Raw genomic sequence first — 22,815 nt, 5'->3', positions numbered from 1 at the left:
GCTGCGCGCGGGCAGCGCCGCGCCCGAGGCCGCGGGGCCCGCGCCGCCCCCGCCCCCGCCCCCGCGCCGCCCGGCCCGGCCCGGCCCGGCCCCGCCTCCCCGCAGCGCCGGCGGGCGGGGCCGCTCCCAACCCGTCCCGCTCGCCCGGGCGAGGCACCGCTCGCTCGCTCCCCGCCCCCCCGAGAGCGGCTCGTCGCCATCAGGCTCAGCGCGGCGCCGGAGCCGAGGAGGTTGCGAGGGCAGGGGCAGGGGGGGGCGGGGGCGGCCCCGGCTGGCGGGGGAGGATCGGTGGCCCCTCGCGGCCCTCGCTCGCCTCTGCCCCGGGGGACGGGACCTCGCGCCCCGCAGTTGTGGTTAAGGGGCGTTAACGGCGCGTCCTGCGGAGGCTGGGGCGGGGGGAGGAGGCGGCCGTTGGGCAGGCGTTAGCGGCGCGGCGGGGGGCGCGCGGCGCGGCGGCCGTTGGGCAGGCGTTAGCGGCGCGGCGGGGGGCGCGCGGCGCGGCGGCCGTTGGGCAGGCGTTAGCGGCGCGGCGGCCGTTGGGCAGGCGTTAGCGGCGCGGCGGCCGTTGGGCAGGCGTTTACGGCGCGTGGCGTGGCGGTGCTCTCTCCGCGCAGGCCTCCCGCCGCGATGACTTTCCAGTGGACGGCCGTTGCCATCTTCCTGTACGGGGAAATAGCGGTGATCTTACTGCTCTGCCTGCCTTTTATTTCTCCTTTGAGGTAGGAACCAAGTGCGCGCTAGGCCGCGCTAGCTCGCTCTGCTTTGCGGCTTCGTGTGTTCTTGCTTTTATAAACGGTGAGCTGTGCTACATCGTCAGCTGGTTGTGAAATAAAGAGATTCCGGTCGCGACTCAAGCACCAGAAGTTTCAAGGCTCGTAAACCTCTTCTAAGAAGTTTTTTGTGTGTGTGTTTTTTTTCTAATAAACCTACGCAGCTGGGGTTCCCAGTGCGGACCCATCTTGCTTTGCTTCAGCAAGTGGGACCTCATCTCACCCCACCTCCGTCGTCCCCCGGGATTTTTGGAGTGGGCACGTGAAGGAGGGCGTCTCCCGTGAGCCCCATACAAAGCATACCAGGTGAAGGGACAGTGTGGCCTCTTCAGAGAGTGTATGAYGTGAAACACCGCAGCGACTTTCCTGTGGCTTGGGGAGCACTAGACATTATGGGTGCAGGACGGAGCTGATACTCAAAGCTAACTGTATGCAGCATTTGTAAGGGTTGTAAGAAATCTGTGAGCATTTGCAAAAAACACAGGCTTCTACCTGATGTAAAAGGTTCAGGACAACTGTTAAGACAGCACATCTTTAAACATACATAAAAAGAGCATACTAATGGTAGTTTTGGAACACCATGCAAGTATTAAGAAAAATCAGTAATTCTTGTCAAATAAATGCCTTTGTTAAGAGAAAGAAATGTAACAGAAACAAAACATATTAATTGCTTGTATTGTGTGCAAAGGACTGGCTTACATTACTGTCTTGAGATTGTTTCTTCTAAGGATGTGTTCAACTTTGATAATACTATTTTTATTTCTTTCTAATAAATAAGGAAAGCTGGAGAAGCTAGCTTCTGTATAAGAGGCTAGAGAAACAGAATTTTATTTTCTCTAGAAGAACATCAGTGACTCTTGAGGGGGGGAGAAGGGGGTGAAGGCTAAAGCAGAATGAAGCCAGCTCATGAGGAGTTCAACACTGTGATACAGATTACTGAGTTCTCATGTTTTCTACTGGTTTCTAGTCAAAACAAGTCTATATATGAGAAGGGGCAAATACAGCAGTTGTAATCAGCAGATTATTAATAGTGCTTTATGCATGAGGAAGTTACCTACAAGACTGTTTGAAGGCTGATGACATATATTGCGTATGTTGAAAGTATTAGTAAAGTTTCACTTACAATATGCACAGGACTTTGAATCCRATCTTTGAAGCTGAAAGGCAAATTCATAACCTGCAGTGCTACAGAAGTTTATGCAAATACTAAACACAGTGCTTTTAATGATACACAGAGGCTGGATTTTTGCACTAGCTTCAGTGAATCTGATTTTTAGCATTCAGTTATTCTTTTGAGCAATAATTTCTGAAAGAATGAAATCCCTTTGTGTGACATGTTCAATTCTATTTTTAACAACAATGTCACAAGAAACTTGTCAGGTTAAAGATGAGATTTAGTAGTTGTGACAGTACCAAAGAACAGTGGTTCTGCCAGACACTTTTTGGTGGCTTGGAAGCTGGTTCTRTCATAATGGTGAAGCATGCACAGTTAAAATAAGATGCAAACCTTCTGTTCTTTAAAATTTCAATGTACTCACTTGTCAGTCTTCAAACAGATACTGTGCCTCTTTTGTGCCTACACTCTTCTGGGATTCTGAACTCCTTTTCAGATTTGCTAACAAATTTTTAAGTTCATGGAGAATACATATATTGACAATATAAAAATACGGGTTCCCCAAAAGACAGAACTGTACTGCTAAGGGAGTGTAATATATGTAGTTTTCGCCACTATTATAATATGCAAGGATTGTATTTGTGCCTTCTGTCACCAAAAGGAAACTTAGCACTAGTATATGTGAATATCTATACTTCTGCAAGAAAATTAAGGATGACAGTGTAACAGAGGAAGACTTTGCAGTAAAGAGACCTTTTTTGGAGTCTTAATATAATTTAGTGATATAGTTGACCTGAGGTAGTACCTCAGGTAATCACTTCTTTTTCAGTGAAGATCAGTGTGAAACTTGGAGAATCACGCGTTCAAAGAGTTGGTCAATATGACTTCTTTTCGATTGTCACTTGGTATTGATTAAAGTAAGCTTTTTGGTGGATAAAGATTATGGCTGTCCACTATAAAGCATTCAGATGATACTAGAGGATGTAAATAAGTTTACTCCACATAAAATGCTAAAATACTTTAATTTTTTCTGGTCCAGAACATGTTGGAGATGATGTTACAGCCTTAATTTGAATCGAGTTCTTAGTAGGTTTGAAAATGCTTTGCTAAATGATAAATTTTAAGTCTCTGGAGAACGTGAATACTCTTAACAAAAGCTGGATATTTTACTTGCGTAATTAGGTACCAATATAGGTATTATTTCATTTGCATAGTAACACTGATCCTAATCTGCAGAAGAAAGGAGAACTAACTAGTTTGTTTTCTCTAGTGGGTTTCAGCTCAGTTGAGCATACCACATGTTTTTTCCTTGCTTGTGCTGCAAACTTGAGAATTCTTACGGATCCATCCATGCAGTAATATTGAGTAGGCAGGTGATTGTTAAAACAAAGAAGTGCTCTTCACACTTGTACCTCTTTCTCTCTGAATTTGCTTCCTCAGCCAGCATATTTATGTTCTTGAAAGAGATTTTAACTCTTGACATTAAAATACAAATCTGGGACTTATCCCTTTGTTTTTCACTTGCAAGTTAGAATGTAATAACAGTTTGAACATCTGCTTTGAAACTAAGCGGACTCATCTTGTCAGTATAAAAGATGAGCCTTCAGAAAAAGAACAGTAGAAATGATCTTACTTCATTGAGGGGGTTATCTCCTTTTTTTATTATTACTTGGGAACAAGGAGAACAAGTGGGTGAAAATAAAAATTAAAGAATGGATTTTACATTTTTTTACCCCATCTCTCAATTCATTGTAATGTAGTAGTGACTTAATGATGATAAAGTAAAACTAACTAAAGTGAAAGCTAAAATAAAACACCTGTGGAGCATACCTGCCATATTTTTTTATATACACACATATATATGGTAGTTTTCAAGTCAAACTGTCTGTMTTTGCCTGTACTGGCAATGAACAAAAAAAGACAAGTGCAATGGACTGTTGCAAAAGTTGTGTACACCTGATGTAAATTCTGCTGCAATTAAAATGCTTTTTTTTAGGTCTTGTATCAATAACTAGGGTCTCCCCTGTGAGCTTACTATGCTTATGCTCTTCTAGTATTTAATTATTTTTGAATAACACAGTGTTATTTTACAGATGGCAGAAGATTTTTATGTTTCCTCTATGGAGCAAAATTGCAATTTTTTGGAACAAGACATTCCTTACAATAATAGTTTTATTGATCGTCTTGTTTCTTGGTAAGTGTTAAATAATTTCTTAGCAAATGGAAGAATGTAGCAGGTATATGAGGGTTGTGGCAGTAGATTGATTGGAAGGATTCAAGCCTAATGTAAGACAATTTTTGTTTAACAGTTTTACAACAGATTGGAAGAGGAGGAGAGAGCTTATACTGTGTTCTTGTGTGAAGACTGGGAATCCAAATGCATATTAATATAGCAGTGAATGAGGGGGGGAAATGGAAGTGCATTTAGGCTGCTGCTTGGTTTCACTTTCTTACGAAAGCAAAATGAAAGATTTGATACAAGTGTTGGCTGAGCKGCTCAGCATGCAGTAGATGGCACTCTTTCTCTCAGTTCCTGTCAAAATAATTCATGAGAAAAATATCCTAAAGCTGTTCGAGACAGTCTTACTCAGCACAGATAAAATCAGCTGTTGGCTGCGTTTGCTGTGAGTAGATCCTAACATGTATAAAGCAGGATAAAGTTCTAGTGAAGTCTGAGTTTGAATGAAGACCATCTGCCGGACTTACTTAATGTCTGTCCTGACTGCTTTGCATTGTTTGTGTATTGTTAAGTATCTTCTGTATTTCAGTGGTAGAAATAGCTTACCAACATGGATAGGAGATAGGTGTTTACAGTACTTTACAATGAAAAATGCTATGTAATTCCAAGTTAATTTAAATACCAAGAAAAAATGTATGATTTTATTGTTTGTGCTGAGAGAAACACATAACTGCACTGCATACATGACAAGGTCACAGTAGATGGCAATTTATTTTAAAAGATCTTTAGTAGTAGATCCTGCAGGAAATAGGTTAACACTGAAAAGTGGTGGATTTCAGTTACTCTCTCTGAACTCCAATCAGAAACTTTGACCAAAGTTTACTTCTTGATTTGGTGATAGTCATTGGTGTTTGAGGAAAGGCAGACTTGGGTGAAGTAAAGCAGAAGTATACAGTTGTCACAGTATAAGATGATAAATTAATGCAGGAATGGAATCTCTCCATAGCAGAGGAGTGTGGAATTTTTGATCTTAGTCTTCATTGTATTGTTTGAAGTTTCACATTTTATGTATGTATGTATGTGTGCATGTGTGTATATATATGTACTGTGTGTATTATATACACACATACATACATATGTAAAATATATATACACATACATACATACACACACTAACTTATGAATGTGTAATTGATGTTACTCATGTTTGTAAAGTTGATTTTTGTCTACTAGGGAAATGCGGCAGCAATTTAATGTTGCAGGCATAAAGCTGCRATGTGAACAGTATGTTTTGGTAGATGCGCAGGAAGAGATTTTTAGATGTTTTATTAGCTTGTATGGTGACTTTATAGATTGTCATATGAATAATACAAACTCTCACTGGGTCAGTTTCTGTTTCTATACTGCTTTCAAGAGTATATAGTGGGGCAGATGAAAGGTAGCGAAGGTGTAGCATAGTCCATTGATTCTGCTTATGTTCAGCACTGTTTTACTGCAGTCTTCCTGTTTTGATGACTGTTATTGAAATCAGTAGTTTTTTCTTTGCAACTCAAGCATAAAATGCATGCTGTGTCTGTCATTACTAAAACACATGCATAGCTAAAAAGAATCCATGTGAGGCAAACACTTCAGATGGAGTCTCTTCTTTTTCCCTTCTCTTTCTTACTCTTTGCCCACTGGGCTGGGTTTTAATTCAGATTAACAGCAGTGGCTTTTTGACACTGTCTGTAGGGTCTCTGGTAACGTTTTGGGCAATGATTGGGCATAACTCCAGAACTGTGTTATTGCTTCAGTGCTGTTTCAAAACTTATCATTAAAGTTTATGGATAACATAAATGATGCCTCTACTTGTGCTATGCCTGTTTGCTGGGCAGAAAGCCCAAATACATATTTCTGGTGTTGTGTCTGGTTTATTATACATGTATACCCCAAAATGTGGATAAAAAAAATGTGTTTCTGTTTACAGATGCCATTAGAGAAGTTAAGAAGTACTCAGCTGCTCATGTGAGTGAAAAGGCTGTAAATGTCAATACCAGTGCCTTTGATCATATTCAGATGAAACTCTTCCGATCACAAAGAAACCTTTATCTCTCAGGTTTTTCCTTATTTTTTTGGCTGTAAGTATAACRCTTCTATAATTTCTGTGTAGTGCGATTCTTAAAAAACTATTGCACAARGTAACCCAACTAGAAGAAAGATCAGAAGGCTGATTTCAAGAGATTAAAAGAATTAAGCAGATTGGCTGTGCTGTGAGGCAAATGAGATCAGGGAAAATAATACCTTACAAATGTTTGAAGATTGGAAGGGTATGTGAACAACACATGGAACACGTGTTTGAAAAAAAGATTTATTTTGAAGGAGTTTCTTCAGGGAATACTTATTTCCTTCCTTAAACTTATTCCCTATGTTTCTCTTTTAAACAAAGGAAAAAAAAAAAACTCCAAACTAAAACATTGTTAAAATAATTCTAGTATGTTGAAAGCTGGTATTATTGCATCCTACTGTGTTAAGAAGCAAGCTTGAGTCTGACTTTAACTATTTCATCTAAAGCTCAGAGTTAGGAACTGTGGGATAATGTTTCAGCTTCCAAAGAAGGTTTTATATTATTTCAGATCAAGCACTTTATGACAGCTGGCCTACTGTGAGATTGTACTCTTAAATTTGGTATTGCTTTGGGGATGTTTTAAATACAGCTAATAACACAGGATAATAGGACCATTTTCTATCAGCCAGTAGCAGCCAAGACTATCTGTGAATCTTCTCGTTTGCCAAATCTACCTGCAAATCTCCTCAGCTGAGCAGGGAGTACCTAAATTAATTGGACAAATATTGTGAATAAATAGGAATAGGAGTGTTAGTTAGAAGGTTTACGTCCGTCAGAGGAAAAAAAACAAGTGTGTTCCTTGGTTTGATTTGTCAATATTTTACTGCCCAACCAAGTTAAAGCCATGTGTAGGTGTGAGTAGGTATTTGGATGCCCCTGATTGACTCTTCAGGTCAGTTTTGGTTTGTTTCAGCACAGAGGCTAATTGGAGACTTCCAAAAAAGTGGTGAATGGAAACTCCCAAGATGATGTAGGGTAGAAGCTTGTTGCTTCTGGCAATACAACAAAAGCTCCTTTTCCACTTGTGATTCTACAGTTGCAGAAAATGTCCCCTACCTGTGCCCAGGGCACTGTACCTGACGGCCTCTCAGTAGAGATTTTGTAGCCAGCTGAGTCTCTACCAAATAGTCACACAGAGAGGAAAAGGAGAGTCATGATTACCAGCAGTTCTCCCCAGCAAGGGACAGAGGCACCTGTCTTTTAACCTGCCTTGATGTCTCAGGAGAAGTGGAGAGGCTACTGAGGCTTGTCCAGTCCTCTGTTACCCCTTGCTGCTCATGTGTGTGAGCACCTTGGTATATCAAGAGTGATCACAAATCTCTGGAAACAAAAGGGTGTGTGGACGCAGGTGCTGTTCAGGTCAGTCTTTGTGAGGGGAGAAGGCTGAAGTAAGAATGGATGCATCCAGGAAGTCAATATCTGGCTGCATGGCTGGTTTTGCTGATAGCGCTTCTATGGCTTCTGTGATCATGGGACCCTCTTTGGGAACAGGGACTGCTGGACGGGACAGAAYTGTGTCCTATGGGGAACTAAGACTGCTGGACAGGGACAGGATGGTGTCCTGTGGGGCAAGAGTATCTCTGACAACAGGTGTTGTTTGTGCACAGTTGCAGAGCTGTGGCTTTGGTGTTACAAAGATGTTATGGGATAACTTGTATGACTGGAGTGCAATGGATGGATACAGGCTTTTCAGGAAAGACAGGCAGGGAAGGAGAGGAGAATGGATAGCATTTTGCAAAGGAGTGGCAGGAATGTGTTGGGCTTTGCCTTGGAACTGGCAACAGCCAATCAAAAGCTTATTGGTAAGGAACAGAGGACAGGCCTACACAGGTAATGTTGTAGGTGCTTATTATAGACGGTTTCATCTACTTCCTCTTCTTGATCTGGCATTCTTTAAACAGCTGGAAGCAGTCTCATGATTGCAGGTATTCAGGAAGGAGAAGACTTCAGCCACCCCAGTATCTAGGTACAAGCAATCCAGGAGATTTCTGCAGTGTATTGTCTTCAATTTCTTAGCACTGGTGATTGATCACCCAACTAGAGGAAATGCTTTGCTGAGCTTATTGCTCACAAACAATGAAAAATTGGTTGAAGTAGGGAGGTTGAGGGCAGCTATGGCTGCAGTGACCATGAGACTGTGGAATTTAAAACTCTGAAAGAGCCAAAAAAAAGAAAAATAGTAGAAATGGAACCCTGGATTCCAGGAGTGCAGGTTTCAGCTTATTTGGTATCTTCTCAGCAGAATCCAATGGGAGATTACCATGGAAGGTAAAGGCCCAGGAGGGCTGATTGATTTTCTTTCTTTTTCTTTTTTTTTTTTTTCCCCAAGGATAGCTTGCTTGGAGTACAGGAATACTCCATTCCAGTGTGCAGGAAGTCGTTAATATTCTCCTCTATAAGACTGAATTTAATTCACTGTTATCTTGGCCTTTCCTTAATTCAGCAAGATTATCGTCGTGAAAAACTTCAAGGTAGCGCATGAAAATAGTGATACAAAGAGGTAATCATAAGTTCAAACCAAGAAAGATATTTGCAAGGCTTGGATTTGAGGTGCCATATGAGTGCTAACTTTTATGTATATTCTGATTTATACAGTATCAACAGAGTACTCTGAGGATTAGTGGGTTCATATTGTTAATTTTATCCTGGTCAGGTCCTTAATCAAGTTTTTATATCATACTTATTACCATAACACTGTTGCTTGGATCTTACCCATCTTGATCCATCGTACTTAAAACATTAGGTCATTTAAGTGTATTTCGGCCTTTAAGCAAAGCAGGTTTCTGGCTCCTTAATGGTTGTGAATTTTTCTTCTGCAGGAGGTAAAAAATAAGAGCTGGGACTCAGATTTCTGATGGATAAAAATCTTTTCAGCTGTACTGTTATTTGTCATCGGTGAGCCTGGTTGTTTCCCTTTAAGTGCTTACAGTCCTTTGTGGTTTTGTTTCACATCTCATATGAAGCCAGGGAAAAGGATTTTGTATTGATTTTCTTTTTTTGTTTTTTATGTGTTTTTTTTAATTTGTGCTGTGAATTATTGTGCTCTTTACTGTATTTCTTCACCAGTGTATTGAGACGTACTGTTACCCTTCTTACTCAGCTGGCAAAACAGATGGCAACTCAAGCAGCTCTGGAATTGCAAGTAAACAACACTACTGAAGCAGCCAAAAAATACATAACTGAAAATGAAATGCTGCAGCAGGTATCTTATAACCTTTTCGATTGTTTTCTTAAACAGTAGGTAGTTAGTATAAAATAATCTGGTGGTGGGCTTTAAATCTTTTTGATACCAAATGTTTTGGGGCTGTTTTTTGGTATGGAAAAATAAGGACAGTTTTCTTAAAATTAGTAATTCAGAATACTGAATAAAAAATTCAGTAGCATCTTATTAAGAAAGAAGACTAATCCAAATAAATGAATTTCTGTCTTTTCAGTATAAATCTCATCGAAATACTGATATTTACTTAAAATATTTCTTTGATTTTAATTTCAGCAAGGTAGAGGGAGGCGCTAATCTTAACCTTTCTTACCCTTAACAGTTGGCTGCTTATGTCAGGGCTATTGCGGTCCAGTATGGAGTAGCCTCCAGTGCAGCAGCTCTGCTGCTGGCTGTTTCTTATAAAACAGGACTTGCTCTAGTCCTGCAGTGTCTTTTCTAGCTAATAAAATTGGTCTTTGTATTTATTTATTTTTATGGTGGGTCAACCAACTACCTAGCTAGACTTTCTTTGTCCCAGTAAGTTACTGCAGTAATGTTTTGCTGTTAGCAAAAACATCTTACCTAAGGAAAAATAGAACCACTAGTGTACTAAAGAATGTTATGTTTATGAGAAGAATGGAGAAAAATTATCATTTTTGATAATTTGGCTCAGTGTACAGTTGTATAAGGGAAGGGAAATCGGCAAATTCTTGTCATTGGTTGTTTTGACTTCTCTTGGAAGTGATTGAACTATAAGCTAAAGTGCAGATACCCAATGTGTGAAGATATTTACAGAACTATTCACTACAGCATATTGTCAAAACAAAACTTACTGCAGGTATGTCCAGGCTTTCTTCCACTYTTTCTGGAGCAGTGTTTGTGCTGTATGGTGTAGTACCATAAACTTTTTTTATAATAAATCTTCAGATGGTAAGAAAGACTCTGGGCAAAAGTACTAAAAGGCATACAAAATAATCTTTGAGAGATCTTTTAAAATAAGGATCAGTGGAGTGTGTTTTTAGGTATTCCTCAAAGTATGCAATGATTCTGAATTTTTGGAATTTGGTATTTCATCAAAATGATACAGACTCCCAGCCTCAGCCATAGAATGTGTCACTGCTGCATCCTGGTACGCCTTTTCTCTTTCCTGCTGGGATTCAACTGAAAGTTTCCTTTCTGTGCTGCTTTCATTCTTAGGTGTCTGTTTCCCTGATGACACGTTCTCTTAGCTGCTTGTAACTGATAGCCAGAACTAGAACTGTAGCCTTCCCATCTTTGTTTCATTTGCTTTTGATTATGTTTTTTTGAAAAATGTGGTAGCCACAAGTCCAGCCAGCATGCTGCAGGTAGATCTCCACCCTGCTCAAGATGCAAAATGTTCAGAATTAGTTTATTATAATGCTTTAGAGATATTATGACTTGGGGTCCTCCATGGCTTGGCCCTTGTGTTTGTTTCTTTACAAATGTTCACTCTACCACAAGAGAGAGGTAAGAGCAATTGCGTTTATGGCAACATTTATAATCTGTTAGTGTAAATGCTGCGTGTTTATCCTAGAGTATGAGGTCTGCGCTGGTCAGTATTCAGTAGCTGTATGGAGCACAGGACTTGAGATGAAACTTAATAGAAATAACTATTTGTATATTAATAGAAAGAGCTGAGAACAGAAGTAAAGGTGTCAATATGAGGCCCCTATAATTTTATTTCATGAAAAATGGACTCCAGTTTTGTTACCAGCAGTCTAATGCAATCTCTGGTCTTGGGTTAAATTGCATCTGGAAACTTCTCTTCAGCTCCTTTCTTTGGATTGTTTCCAAGTTTTATCAACTTTTATTCTTTTCTTTTGCTTGAAGTAATCTTTCCCTTCTGCCCCCATTAATGCCTGATAATCTCTTTGATACCATGAGTTCACCTAAGAGATGCTCATCTCGGTTGTTCTGTTTTTCTTCTTCTCCCTAAACATTTACCACTTCCTTTGCTTTTTCCATAGCAAGGACGATGCTTGGTTGGCAAGTAGAGGCTGTAGGAGCAGAGAGTCTAAATATGGGGGTCTTATCCTTTAGAAATAATACTTTTAAGTCATCAAATAGTAATTGTCTTAAGAGCATGCATAGTAAGTATAATAGTACTGATATTTTCAGAGTACAGTAAGCACACTCTTCTTGTACCTAGCTACTTACAGGGCTTTTGAATGCTTTCTTAATTTTACTTTGAATTGGATATCTAATCTGGGTATTGAGATATTCTAAAGATAAAAGAAGTACTTAAAAACCTGCAAGGAGAGACTTCTAATGATATATTGGACAATTTAAATAAGGGTGGCTTACCTATTAAAGCAAGTTATACATAAACGTGGTGGGGTCTGTCACTTGCAGTATTTGGCTTTTCAAAAAGCCTTTTATAGCCTAAACAGAAGTTGTGGGCTTGATTCAGAGATTGTCATGCAGGAGACTATACATACTATTACAACTCTTCACATCAACTTAAAACATTGAGCTTATTTTTTCCAGTGTTCTTTTTTGTTTTATTTTAGAGTGACTAAGTACCTGCCTGTTCTATAGGCATTTTGCAAGATCAAAGCTGACGTTCTGTTTTTTTTTTTTTTTTTTTTGTATTAATATCTTAGGCTAATTAAACCAAAACTAACTGCAGTAACTATGTTTGTTTGTTTGTTTCTCTAATAGGCCTTGAAAGAAAAGGGGAGCAGTAAAAAGAAAGAGTCAGGAGAAGCAACCAATGAGAAACTGAAGAAAGAAATTGAACATTTGAAAGCAGAGCTACAGAAGACATCAGATGGTAAATAAATATTGGTTAGGAGTTTTTTTGCAATTAATAAAAAGAAAATTTCAACATTATAGATCAAAAATTTTATCTAGGTGTAGCATTAACTGACTTCGTCAGTTAATGGAATACTTTTCTTTACTTTTTCTGGTTTTTTTTCCCCATTTGACCAGGAGCTTTATAAGATACTATCACTATCTTTACCTKTCTCTGTTTTCCATTATGAAAATAGATGTTGTAATTTTAGCATCATAGCTATAGTTATTCTTAACTTGAACTGCTATATTTAAGTGATGTTGACTTGTCCTCATCAATGATATGCTGGATAAGTTATAAATTACTTGTTGCTGAAGGCATCAAATTGATCTTTCCTGTCATATGTAGCAGGCAATCTCTGTATAAAAGGGGACATACATAGTTGAAGTTTTTTGTATAATACAGCTTTTAGGTTAGGTAGCATATAAGTTTTTGACTAGTATTCTAAATGTCTCTTGCAACAGAGGCATTAGGTTTTATGGGGTTTGGGAGGGGACTTGAGGGGGGGGGGTTCAGTCTACTAGGAAATGTTCCTTGTGGTTTGTAGTGCGACATTTTTGCTAGCATCTAAACATTTCCATGTTTAATGTTTAGATTGTCAAAGCTGCTTTCTTAGGAATCTAAATTAAGACAGAAGCAGATTTTACCTGTTTGCTTTTGTCGTATTTTGATCTGCCAAGGTGTGTGATGCTTATGAACACCTGCCCATCTGAAATTAATGTTTTTAAGATAACACTGCTTGTGACCTTGCAAGCATTAATCAGATGTTCAGGCTATTGCAAAATATATATTTTCATGATAGTGCATATCATGTTGTCATCAAAACATAGTAGTACTTTCATGTTACATAGCACTGCTACAAAGCTGCAAAAATAGCAACTCCAAATAATTTATGAATCATTTTTCATTATCCACTGAGAAGACGGAGAAGAACTGCAGAGCAGCTGTTTTCAGCCTGACTTGAAGCAACAAAAATCTTTAAATAGAGGGTCTCATTAATTCACATTCCCAGGCAGGTTTGATTGTGGGTTTTCCCCTCTCCTGCTGTTCCCTTAAGAAAGGGAGGAAAGCTGCCTTTGAAGTGACAGGATCAATGAAAAATGTAAATGTATATTTTTTTAGTTAACTAACTGGGGGTATGTAACATTAATATAATGTAAGCTTTTCAGTCAGGAATGCTATAGAAAGCTAAGGAATAAATAGATTTACCACATGCTGCTTCAGCAACGTTCTCCCTGCATGCTGTTGTCTACCCAAAAGGTGTATAAATTAAGGCATGCTTCAGGCTTTTGTTAGGGGGAAAAGTTGGGGAGAGGGTCTTTTTAAGGAATGAGTCAGAAAATAATTTCAACATCATCCTTCCTCGCTTCCACCCGACCCCCAGAAAAAAGCAAACAGAAAACTCCATGGTTACGTTAATTGCCATCAACAGCAAGACAGTGTTATGGTGTGTCTTATGTTTTTGTAGCTTTTCTTGCACTTCAGTTGAGCCAACCAATAGCCAGCAAGGCTGAARTACTTGATAATAAATCTTTAGACACAGCTTTCTGTGGAGTGTTAGAGGTTTCATGGGAATTGAACCTAATGGTTTCTTTTGAAACTTCTGCAACTCAGCAGGTAAACGTTAAGTTTTATGCCCAATAAGTATGGGTAATGCATTGCCCAAAATCAAAGTTAAGATTAAAAAGAGTTAAGGCAAGCTTTTCAGTTTGTTGCATGCCACTGAGTTTGCATGACTGAAGTTATCTTTCTTTTGTGCCCACAGAGTCATATCCCTGATGTTTTTTGTGGAAGTTTTGCATTTTGTTTTGTTTTGTTTTGGGGGGGAGGTAGGGGTGGGTGGATTGATGTCCCCTACCCGTGAAACAAAGCAAAACTAGTATAAGTAAAATCTTTCCCGGTGTGGTTTTTTCTTTTTTTTTTTCTTTTTTTTTCCCTGCTCTGTCAGTAAGAGCCTTTTTTCCTATTGTTTTGCTGCTTCAATGGAAAAACGTATCTGCTCTTTTGCAGCAAGCAGTTTCAAGTAACTTTTGCTCTGGTCTGATCTGATCTGGTGTGGTGATAGAATGAAAAGAAGAGTATCTCAACAGAGCAGCACTCAGAAGGACTCCTGATTGAAAATTTGCTTCAAGTATTAGTACCTCAGTTTAATATCAGATCAGTACTTTGACTTTAGGGGAGATCTGAATTTTCTGTGAGGTTTTGATGTAGTATTTACTACTACTAGCAGAGCAAATGCTGTGTATGTCCTCTTCCTGTATTTCTGTCTCAAACTGTAACATTGACAGTGATTATTGCAGACTTTCAGGAGATTCAGCTGTAATTTTTCAGTTTTCTACCTTTTATGTGGAAACTAAAGTCTACTTTATCTTTTTGGCTAATTAACCGTAAGTAAGATTCTAAGTTAGGAAGATATTTTGCTACTTAGTATGTTTGCGCGGGAGCAGATGGAGAGTGAAAAGACAAGGGAAAAAGAAACTAAGTAAAAATTACTGCAATCTGAAGAAAGATTGGAAATGAGGTGAAAAATGTTTCAGCCAAGTAAAATTTATTTTCAGACTTTATTTTCCTATCCTCATTGAGCTCCTATTTCACTTTGAGAAAGTGAAGGAAAGGGGGCTTTTTCTTTCTTTTATTGCAGACTCGCATACTGGGGGCTTTATAGGCACCCAGCAGTGGGCTAGCAGTTTCAGAGCCTAAATCCATTTTTAGCATACCTGGACATGTAATAACATGACTTTTGAGAAACCTTCTGAGATGGCATTTTATTGATACACATGTATTATGAAAAATGTCTCACTAGTGTCTAGGAATAAATATGATCACTCTTAGGAYTTGGTAAGCCAGGATGCAGAGATGAGAGAATGTTTCTCATACTGCACATTAAATACATCTTTGACAAAATGTTGGCTTGGGTAATTAAAGGCTGTCAGTGCTATCAGACTGACAGGATTTTTCTGGGTAAAGAATAGATGATGTGATAGTGGTGCTGGTGGTAAGCATCTGTAATACAGACTTGCAGCAGTATTATTTTTTTTCCTGGAAAATGCGGTGTTTCCCCAGTTTTTATTCATGTAAAATGCTAATTGTGGCAAGTATCATAACTGTAAGTACTAGTATGTTCCTGTCTCTCATTTTGATAGTTTTGGAAATTATCCAAAAACATACCACGAAGTAAACCATCTGCAGCTAGAGAAGAGATCAGACTCAGAGAAGTTTCGTAAAGCACCTTTCCTTACAGTTTTAGGATCAGAGTAGAGGGGAGAGTGAAGAGCAAAAAACTTTTCAGTGCCATAACTTACTTTTCTCACTCGCAGATCCCTCACTGAAAATGTTGACCATTGAAATGTCCGTTATTATGGGGCCCTTTGGGCAGAGGGAGACTTCTGAAATGCTGCACTGACTCACTTTCTTGCTATCTCAGGTCATCTTTTTGCCAACACTGTCCACGTGTATGGTAAAAGCTACAGCTCTATTTACACAACAGAAATTTATACAGAAGAGTAAGCAGAAGTCTATTGCAGCAGAACAGACTGTTGGCAAATTCCTGTCCAGTTTATTGACCTCTCACTCTTCTAGTAGTATTTCATGACAAATGATGTGCACCAGAAGTTTCCACCTATATCTGTATCATATAATGGGCATTATGGTCCCCGGCACCTGTGTGCAGTTACTGAGCTGTGACCTTACGACATCTTTGAGTGGAGTCTGTCAGGCCACATTGAGAAGAAATCTGGAGATAACATTTCCTTTGTCTGCCATTTGAATGCCAYTAGCATTTCACTCTCTGTACTTTATTGAATAGTTCATCATTTAGGTGCTTTTGAACTGCAGTCCAGGTCTTTCTGAAAAAAAGTTTTTATTAATATGTTTCATTGTCCTAAGCATATTGTAGAGCAGGAGATAATTCTGATGAAACTTTTCTGTGTGCTTTAATCAGGTTTGTTTTGCATATAGAATTTGACAGAAGTGTTTTTTTTTTTTCGTAGTTGCATAGCAGGGTAGGAGACAGGAGTAGGAAAGCAACAACTGGCGTGGAGGGCTGTTTTTGGAACAGCTTTTCATTGTTGGCTGTTCTAAAAGATTCTGCGTGTACAGATATACAACTGTTGCTTAAAAACCCTGAGATTATTAAATATTGGGAAGATACAAACAATTAAAGCAGACATTGTGAATGCATTCTGTAAAACTGTTGCCACTAGTGAGAGTTCAACTGGGCCTTTGTGTCCGTATAGTCTCATATATGAAAACTATATTTATGTAGAGTTCTATAGAAGCACTCCAGTTTAAAAAGGGAAAAACAAACAAAACTCTTTATCAGCTTTCTTTTGTAAGCAGAGAATATGAGATAAAAGTCAGTTAAATGAATTATCCAGAGTATCATGTTATTGAGCCAATGACAGAGGGAGGTTTAGAATCAAAGTCCATTTTACTTAACTTTGCTTTTTAACTGCTAGATCACAACCATGGTGGGACCCATTGCACAATGTCAAGTACAACACAAGTTGATATTCATATTTGTTAATTCGAAGGGAATTGTATATAGCAAGCAAGATTTTGTTTTACAAGGCCCTTTGTAGCATGCTAAGATGATGTAAAATCACTTTGTAATAGTGTTTCATTTGAGATTAAGTTACTTGGAGCAACTTTGTGTAGTTTTTTGGCCTTGCCTCCTCCTCTTTTTTTTTTTTTTTAATTTATCTGACCGTTATATCTTAAGGACTGAATTCAGAATTAGTCTGGAATTAACTGACTGGAGTTGTGTTCCCAGCTTTACAGCATATTTGTTGGCTATCTAAGGTGAATCTCTTCTCCCATCTGTGCCTGAATTCTTAACTTGAATAGCCCTTTCTCAACTTCATAAAAGCTTGAAGACTCTCAAAGCAAAGGGATCTTTTATAGTCTTAGAGTAGTTCAGTTCATTTGGGTTTTAGAAGTTGTACTGTGAGCAATGCTAATTTTAAGTTCCAGACTATGCTAAATTTACTTAGTAGCAAGCACTGTAAGCCAGGTGATTTAGCCAGCCAAGAACTAGCAGCTGTGCAGCAGAATGCCTGAAGAATCACTGTACAGTTTTTTCTACTATTCTATTCTCTATCTTTGCTGAAATGAAATAATAGAATTGCTACAGCTACTGGTGGATGGTGACATCTTCGATTTTATTCCTTGTCTTGCATCAACTTCAGAGGAATCCAATCTCTGAAGTAATCTGTTTATCCTTGAACAGGATGAAGAGAATATGGTAAGGGAAATGCAAGTTCTGTATTTCTCCCTGACTGTAGATAATATATTAGTTTATGGATTTGTAGTCACATGCTTAAGTGTAAAGGGATAAAGTTTTCCATAAATGTCCTCAGTTWTTATGCAGATTTAATAATTTTTCTTTGCTTTAAGAGGGGAGAGGGTTGAAAAAGGATGGTTTGCCTTTCACAATATTGGAGCTGGATTCCAGTTTCGGGATTTACCAGCTATTTCTCTTGCTGTTTGCATTAACGTGGAAGCAGCATCTCTCACCTGATGGTTGCTCATGCATTTACTTGGTAGGCACGCTCTGCTGTTGGGTTTTGCTTGCTTCCAGAGCAGTTTTTCCATCTCCTGCAAGGCAAAGTGAAAAGCCATGTGGAAACCAGAAAAAAAATGTACTGCACACACAGTATTTTCTATTTTGTGCAGGTTGAGCATTTATATGATGYGATCTGTATGACAAAAAGAATGTGCCTGTACAATTGATCTAACTGTATTGCATTGTGTGGATGGTCTCCACTGGTTTGATAAGACATCCGGAGAACTTGGCATGYTGAGGAACTCATGCTCTCGAAGGTGTGACACTCCTTTTTATTGTGTGGCCTCAACAGGAATGAAGTTGATTTTCTTGTCCACAGCCAGTGGAGGTGGAAGGGACAATCTGATCTTTGCTTTTTCCTCTTCTAGGGTTAGGTGAGGTATTTCTGTCATATACYTGTTTTGCTCAAAACAGTGAAACAATGTGGTGGGTAGTGTCCTTTCTTGATCTACAGATACGTTTAGATATTTTGTTCATGTTTTAGAGATATGGTTGTTTCTAGTTGCAGCTATAGTATGCTGCTACTTGTAAAACAGCCAAATAGTATTAGATCAATGACATTGAATTATGATTTCTTCAGAAATGTCATATATTCCACTGTAACTGTGGACAAGAATGATTAAAAAAAGAGCAAGATTGTTTTCTGTTTAGCAGATCAGTGAAGAGGCAAAATGGCATATGTGTGTTTTTGTCTACAGCTTGAAGATAAGTATTTTATCAAATTTTAATATGCTTATTATAGTGTGTAGCATATTTAAACAACAGCAAGAGAAGAGAGATAGTCATGAAGTAAGAGAGTAAATGTGGTGGGGTTCAACATGTCAGATGTGTGGAAACGATGGCTATTCCAAATACCAAGACCCTTGGAAAAAGTTCCTGCATCGGTGCTGTCTAGATTGCATTAAAGGGCAGGGAACATCTGTGTAAGAGTAAGGGAAAGAAAGAATGAATGTTGAGAGGCGGGATGACTTTCAGCCACGTTGGAATTGATCGGATTGACTGTAATTAATTTCAGTAGATCAGAATTTCTGTCTAGGTAAATGTCAGATTACTGAAAGACCACTGTAGGCTTTTAAAACAAGAATGACTGAAATCTAGACATTCAGRTTAATAATAGAGGAAAAGATTGGATGAATAGCAAAAATACTAGGATAAGGAGCCTTTTTGCATGTAGGGGGATGTTCAGGATCGCTGCGTCCTGGAGTCCCAGGACTCTGACTTGCGAACAAGCTCCTAAAGTGAAATATGGCTCCGACTAGCATGGTTGTAGCTAGGAGCTAAAGAAGAACAAACCTAGTTACTTGTCTTCTGAGAACAGATTCTATACAGATGTACTGCAGTTCTTGAATATTTCAGAGGTGTCTGGGGAAGAGCAGTCATCATCAGGGAGCTTGCGGTCACAGTGCTGGAACAAGGGAAATAGCAAATGCTGCCTTTTTTTTTTTCTGGTACCATTGAGATCGTTTTTAGGACGTAGCTCTATGAAGGTAGCCTTATGGGTCGTAATAGTGTTTTTCTGTTGTAGCAGGAGTAAGTCAAGTTTTAGGGTGTCTGTGCTGCTAAAGCAGAGGCATATAAAGATACCAGAAATACCTATAGCAGAGCAATATAAAGATATCTAAATGACCTTACTTGAATGTTTGCATAACAGTTTAGGAGTAAGATMCTTTATGAAGCTTTATGCTGATTTAATCTGCATTGTAAATTAGCCCCCTGTAGAGGCCTGGGCTATTTTGTACTGCAACATAGATTTACTTTGTTTATTACTGTTTAGACTATAGTGGGGAAAGAATACTTTCAGAATCCTTTAGCAATTACTTTTTGTCATGTTAAAAGCCTGTTTATAGCTGTCTAGCCCTCCCCCCCTACTGCCTTCTCATGCATAAAATGATGCTTCTAATGAATAATCTCAAGCATGATAAAATATATATATTAAAAAAAATGGGAAAAGGAGACTAAGGGAACTACACACCTGTAATTATTTTTTTTTTCATTTGATAGACACAGCTACTTTGCTAAAATCCTGCTCAGTGTTTGAGTTCTATCTTCCTTTTGGAAGGAGGAGTTTGGTTTTAGGGTTATAGAGTTTTGGTTTTCTGGAGCTATCCCCTGCGATGTGACAGATGACTGCACTGTCACTAATGTGTGACTTTCAACAGACAGCAGTTTATTAGTCTTGCCCTTACCTTTCCCACAGCCTCCTCCTACTTCTTGTGCTGCTGTTCCTGAATACATCTGCCATTCTCCTTCCCCTTCCTCCTCCCCCCCAATCTCTTCCTATATCAGTCTGTGATGCTCTGTTTGAAGATAATTGACTGGGGCTCTGAGGAACTGCAGGAGTACAGTAACAAGTAAAACACAAATTCTGCTATTTTACAGCTCACCTCAAGGTAACTAATGAACTGACAGCAGTTAAAAGGCAGTCTGAAGGCCTTAAAAGAGAATATGACCGTCTCATGAAAGAACATGAACAGCTTCAGGTAGGTGGTTCTGGTTCACTATATGAACACAATGTTCTGAAATTGTACCAGCAAAATTATGCTAGTTGCATGTTTATTATGCAAGAGAATTTAACAAAATCTTCAGTATAGCATAAAGTTACGCTGGACAACACTCCTTGAAACTTGATCAAAACAGTAAAATTTTGTCCTTCAAGAAATGGAAGGAAAAAATGCTAGCGCTTTTTTTTTCCCCCGCTTCATACGAGAAAGTTCAGATCACTGATAGACTTAGTTTTGCTGTCACTTTTGAGTTAAGATTCAGATAGTTTTGTGTACCAGAATCAAATGGAAAGCTTCAAGAAGTGATAAGATTAGTGTGTGTGGTATAGACATGGTTTACAAGAGTAATTCTGTTTTGCTTTGTTTGTTCTTTAAACATTCTTTTGCAACACTTGTATTGCAAATGTTGCAATACTATTGATACACAAAAACAAGACAAAAAAAAAAAAAACAAACACTAACCTAGGCTACAAACAAGCTAGTCTAAAACTTTAAGCTGAAGTTTAAAATACTAAAAGGAAACATTAACAAGCAAAAGCTGAATTAGCTTGGTAGGGTTTGTGTGCATGCATGGCTATAATACGCAGAATATATACAATAATTATTTCTGCTAGAACAGTGAGCACCGCTCATTCCTAAAGGTAACTGACAGGTGTTTGTGTGTTCCGTACCTAACATCTGGTCCAGCTTGTTTTGGCTGAAATGTAAATGAACAGGCGCTCATTTTTCTTGATACAAGTAGTGATGTGGGAGAAAATACATTTTTGATGTTAAAATTCTGGTGACCAGCTTTTCAAGAAAAGCAATTTGTTGCTCCTGCTGGAAAAGAAGAATGCAAATTTAAGCTGGATGTAATCATTCCCCTTTAGTGTGTGGCTCAGCTTACTGATCCACAACCTCGCCCTGAACTATGGAGACTGCTCAATTGGTCTCTTTGTTCCAGAGTTAAGACCACCGTCCATGTCCTATCTTTGTTGTGCTCCCCTGTGTAATGACCCGTAGTAGTACTGCTGCATTTCTTGTGGTCTAGAACACACATCCTTACAGTTTTCTGTGTTTACCTGTGAATGAAAAGAACATAAGGTACTGAGCACACAGTAGATACAACTCCTAGAGATAAATCAGTTGACAGAGCTTGCTGAAAAGGATTTTTTTTTAGTCTGCTGCATAGTTCAAATCTGACACAAATAAGGAGAAGTAGTAGGCTATATGGCTGCTACTGTATTGGGATCAAAGTGGATGTGCTAGTTGGAGTAGTGTTGATGGGACTACAGCCTTGAAGGAGTGTATAGTGAGCAAATTGCATGTGAGTGCAGGAGGGGCAAATAGTAGACCAGTTGTCTGTAGACAACAGTTTGTGATCTTGCCAAATGTAAAATGTGACTTTTCAATCTATCTGTTTTCAGCACAGTTTAGGTGAAGCAGAAGACAAGAAAGATTTGTAGTGCATCTGAGACAGATGGCCTTGGTACAGTTGCTTCGATGTGAAGTCTTGTGTGTTTAGACTCCTGATGCGTATATGAAACAAACTTCATTTTGTGAAAAGAACATGCACTGCAGGTCACTGTTAGATTCCTCTAATATATCTTGGTTGCCAGTATGTTCTTTGCTGCAATTAAAATATTAAGTGGCTTACCAGATTTACAGAGCTTGTCACTGCACTTGTGAGGAAAACCATGAAAAATCTTTCAATTCCATGTGGAGCAACTTGGCTGCTCTCCAAGCTTTTGCCTTCCAAAACAGTAAGAGATCACGCACCATTTGCTTGTAGCATTTGACTGAGGTTATATATCACGCTAAATCATGAACACACAATTAGACAAACCTCCTTGGCAACACTATTAGGAGTCTGCAGAAATTCAGTTACCAGTGGGTTGAAGAAGACTGAAAGCTTTTCATCAAGCATTCCACTTCTGTGGAAAATTGAATGACAATCAATTTTAAAAAATAAAATTGCATTGCTAAATCCATCTCTCACTAGCTTGTAACTTTCACTTAGCCATGTGGATGAATGTATTTTTACAAATAACATCTTGCATGCCTTTGGTTTATTCTTCTTTAATACATTGAGTTATTTCAGTTTTCATAACGAAAGTTTTGGGTTGGTTGATATTGGCATTCTATATTTTTTCACTGTTTACATCTGTTTACTCTTTACATGCCACCTAACTTCTCTTGCCTTTCTGAGTAAAAAATATTTTTAAATGGTGGTTGGTTTGTTTTCTTCATGGATACTATACCTCAAAAGCCCTTTGTGGCAATCTGAAAGTTGTTTTGAGTATCTTTTTTGTTAATTGGTTTCAATTTGTATTTGAAAGTTGGATATGTTTATTATATTAAAGGGATTGTTTAAGTTCATGAGTTTCTGCGCTTATTCATGTAAATCTCACCTGGCATGCTGTCTCATCAGAGTTAATGGGTATATATGCAAAAAGAACAAAATATGTTTCTAACCTGTTGATACTTAAGTTTTCCTGCAAATACAGCTTTCCTCACAGAATAGTTTTGAGTACTCTGGAAATTAGCTACACTGAAATTCTAAACTAAACAAATCCTATTAAGTATTATGA

The 22,815-nt window shown here is 38.7% G+C and overlaps 1 protein-coding gene across 2 annotated transcripts; it reads left to right on the top strand.

Moving 5' to 3' along the window:
- The first annotated feature begins 111 nt into the window (after positions 1–111).
- Positions 112–22,603, top strand: BCAP29 (B cell receptor associated protein 29). 2 transcript variants are annotated; one of them, XM_085297965.1, is made up of 8 exons: positions 112–230; positions 615–719; positions 3,978–4,078; positions 6,030–6,180; positions 9,234–9,369; positions 12,049–12,160; positions 20,124–20,224; positions 21,652–22,603. In XM_085297965.1, the coding sequence occupies exons 2-8, from the start codon at positions 628–630 to the stop codon at positions 21,688–21,690; spliced, it is 732 nt and encodes a 243-aa protein (XP_085154091.1). In that variant the 5' UTR covers positions 112–230; positions 615–627; the 3' UTR covers positions 21,691–22,603. The 2 variants fall into 2 exon arrangements, with proteins under 2 accessions (XP_085154091.1, XP_085154098.1); XM_085297972.1 differs by lacking the exon at positions 112–230 and having other exon boundaries at positions 545–719.
- Positions 22,604–22,815: the final 212 nt, after the last annotated feature.

Source organism: Rhea americana, unplaced genomic scaffold, assembly GCF_003343005.1.
Source record: "Rhea americana isolate MKP2758 unplaced genomic scaffold, rheAme1 scaffold_1, whole genome shotgun sequence".
NCBI lineage: Eukaryota > Metazoa > Chordata > Aves > Rheiformes > Rheidae > Rhea > Rhea americana.
Note: the sequence above shows the minus strand (reverse complement) of the source record. Positions and strands in the feature narration are given on the sequence as shown.

Bases quoted from the DNA above. Each gene is read 5' to 3' on its own strand.
- BCAP29 (XM_085297965.1), top strand. From the start codon at position 628: ATGACTTTCCAGTGGACGGCCGTTGCCATCTTCCTGTACGGGGAAATA. The intron at 720-3,977 runs GTAGGAACCAAG...GTTATTTTACAG, and splicing joins CCTTTTATTTCTCCTTTGAG to ATGGCAGAAGATTTTTATGT. The intron at 20,225-21,651 runs GTAGGTGGTTCT...ATCTGTTTTCAG, and splicing joins AAGAACATGAACAGCTTCAG to CACAGTTTAGGTGAAGCAGA.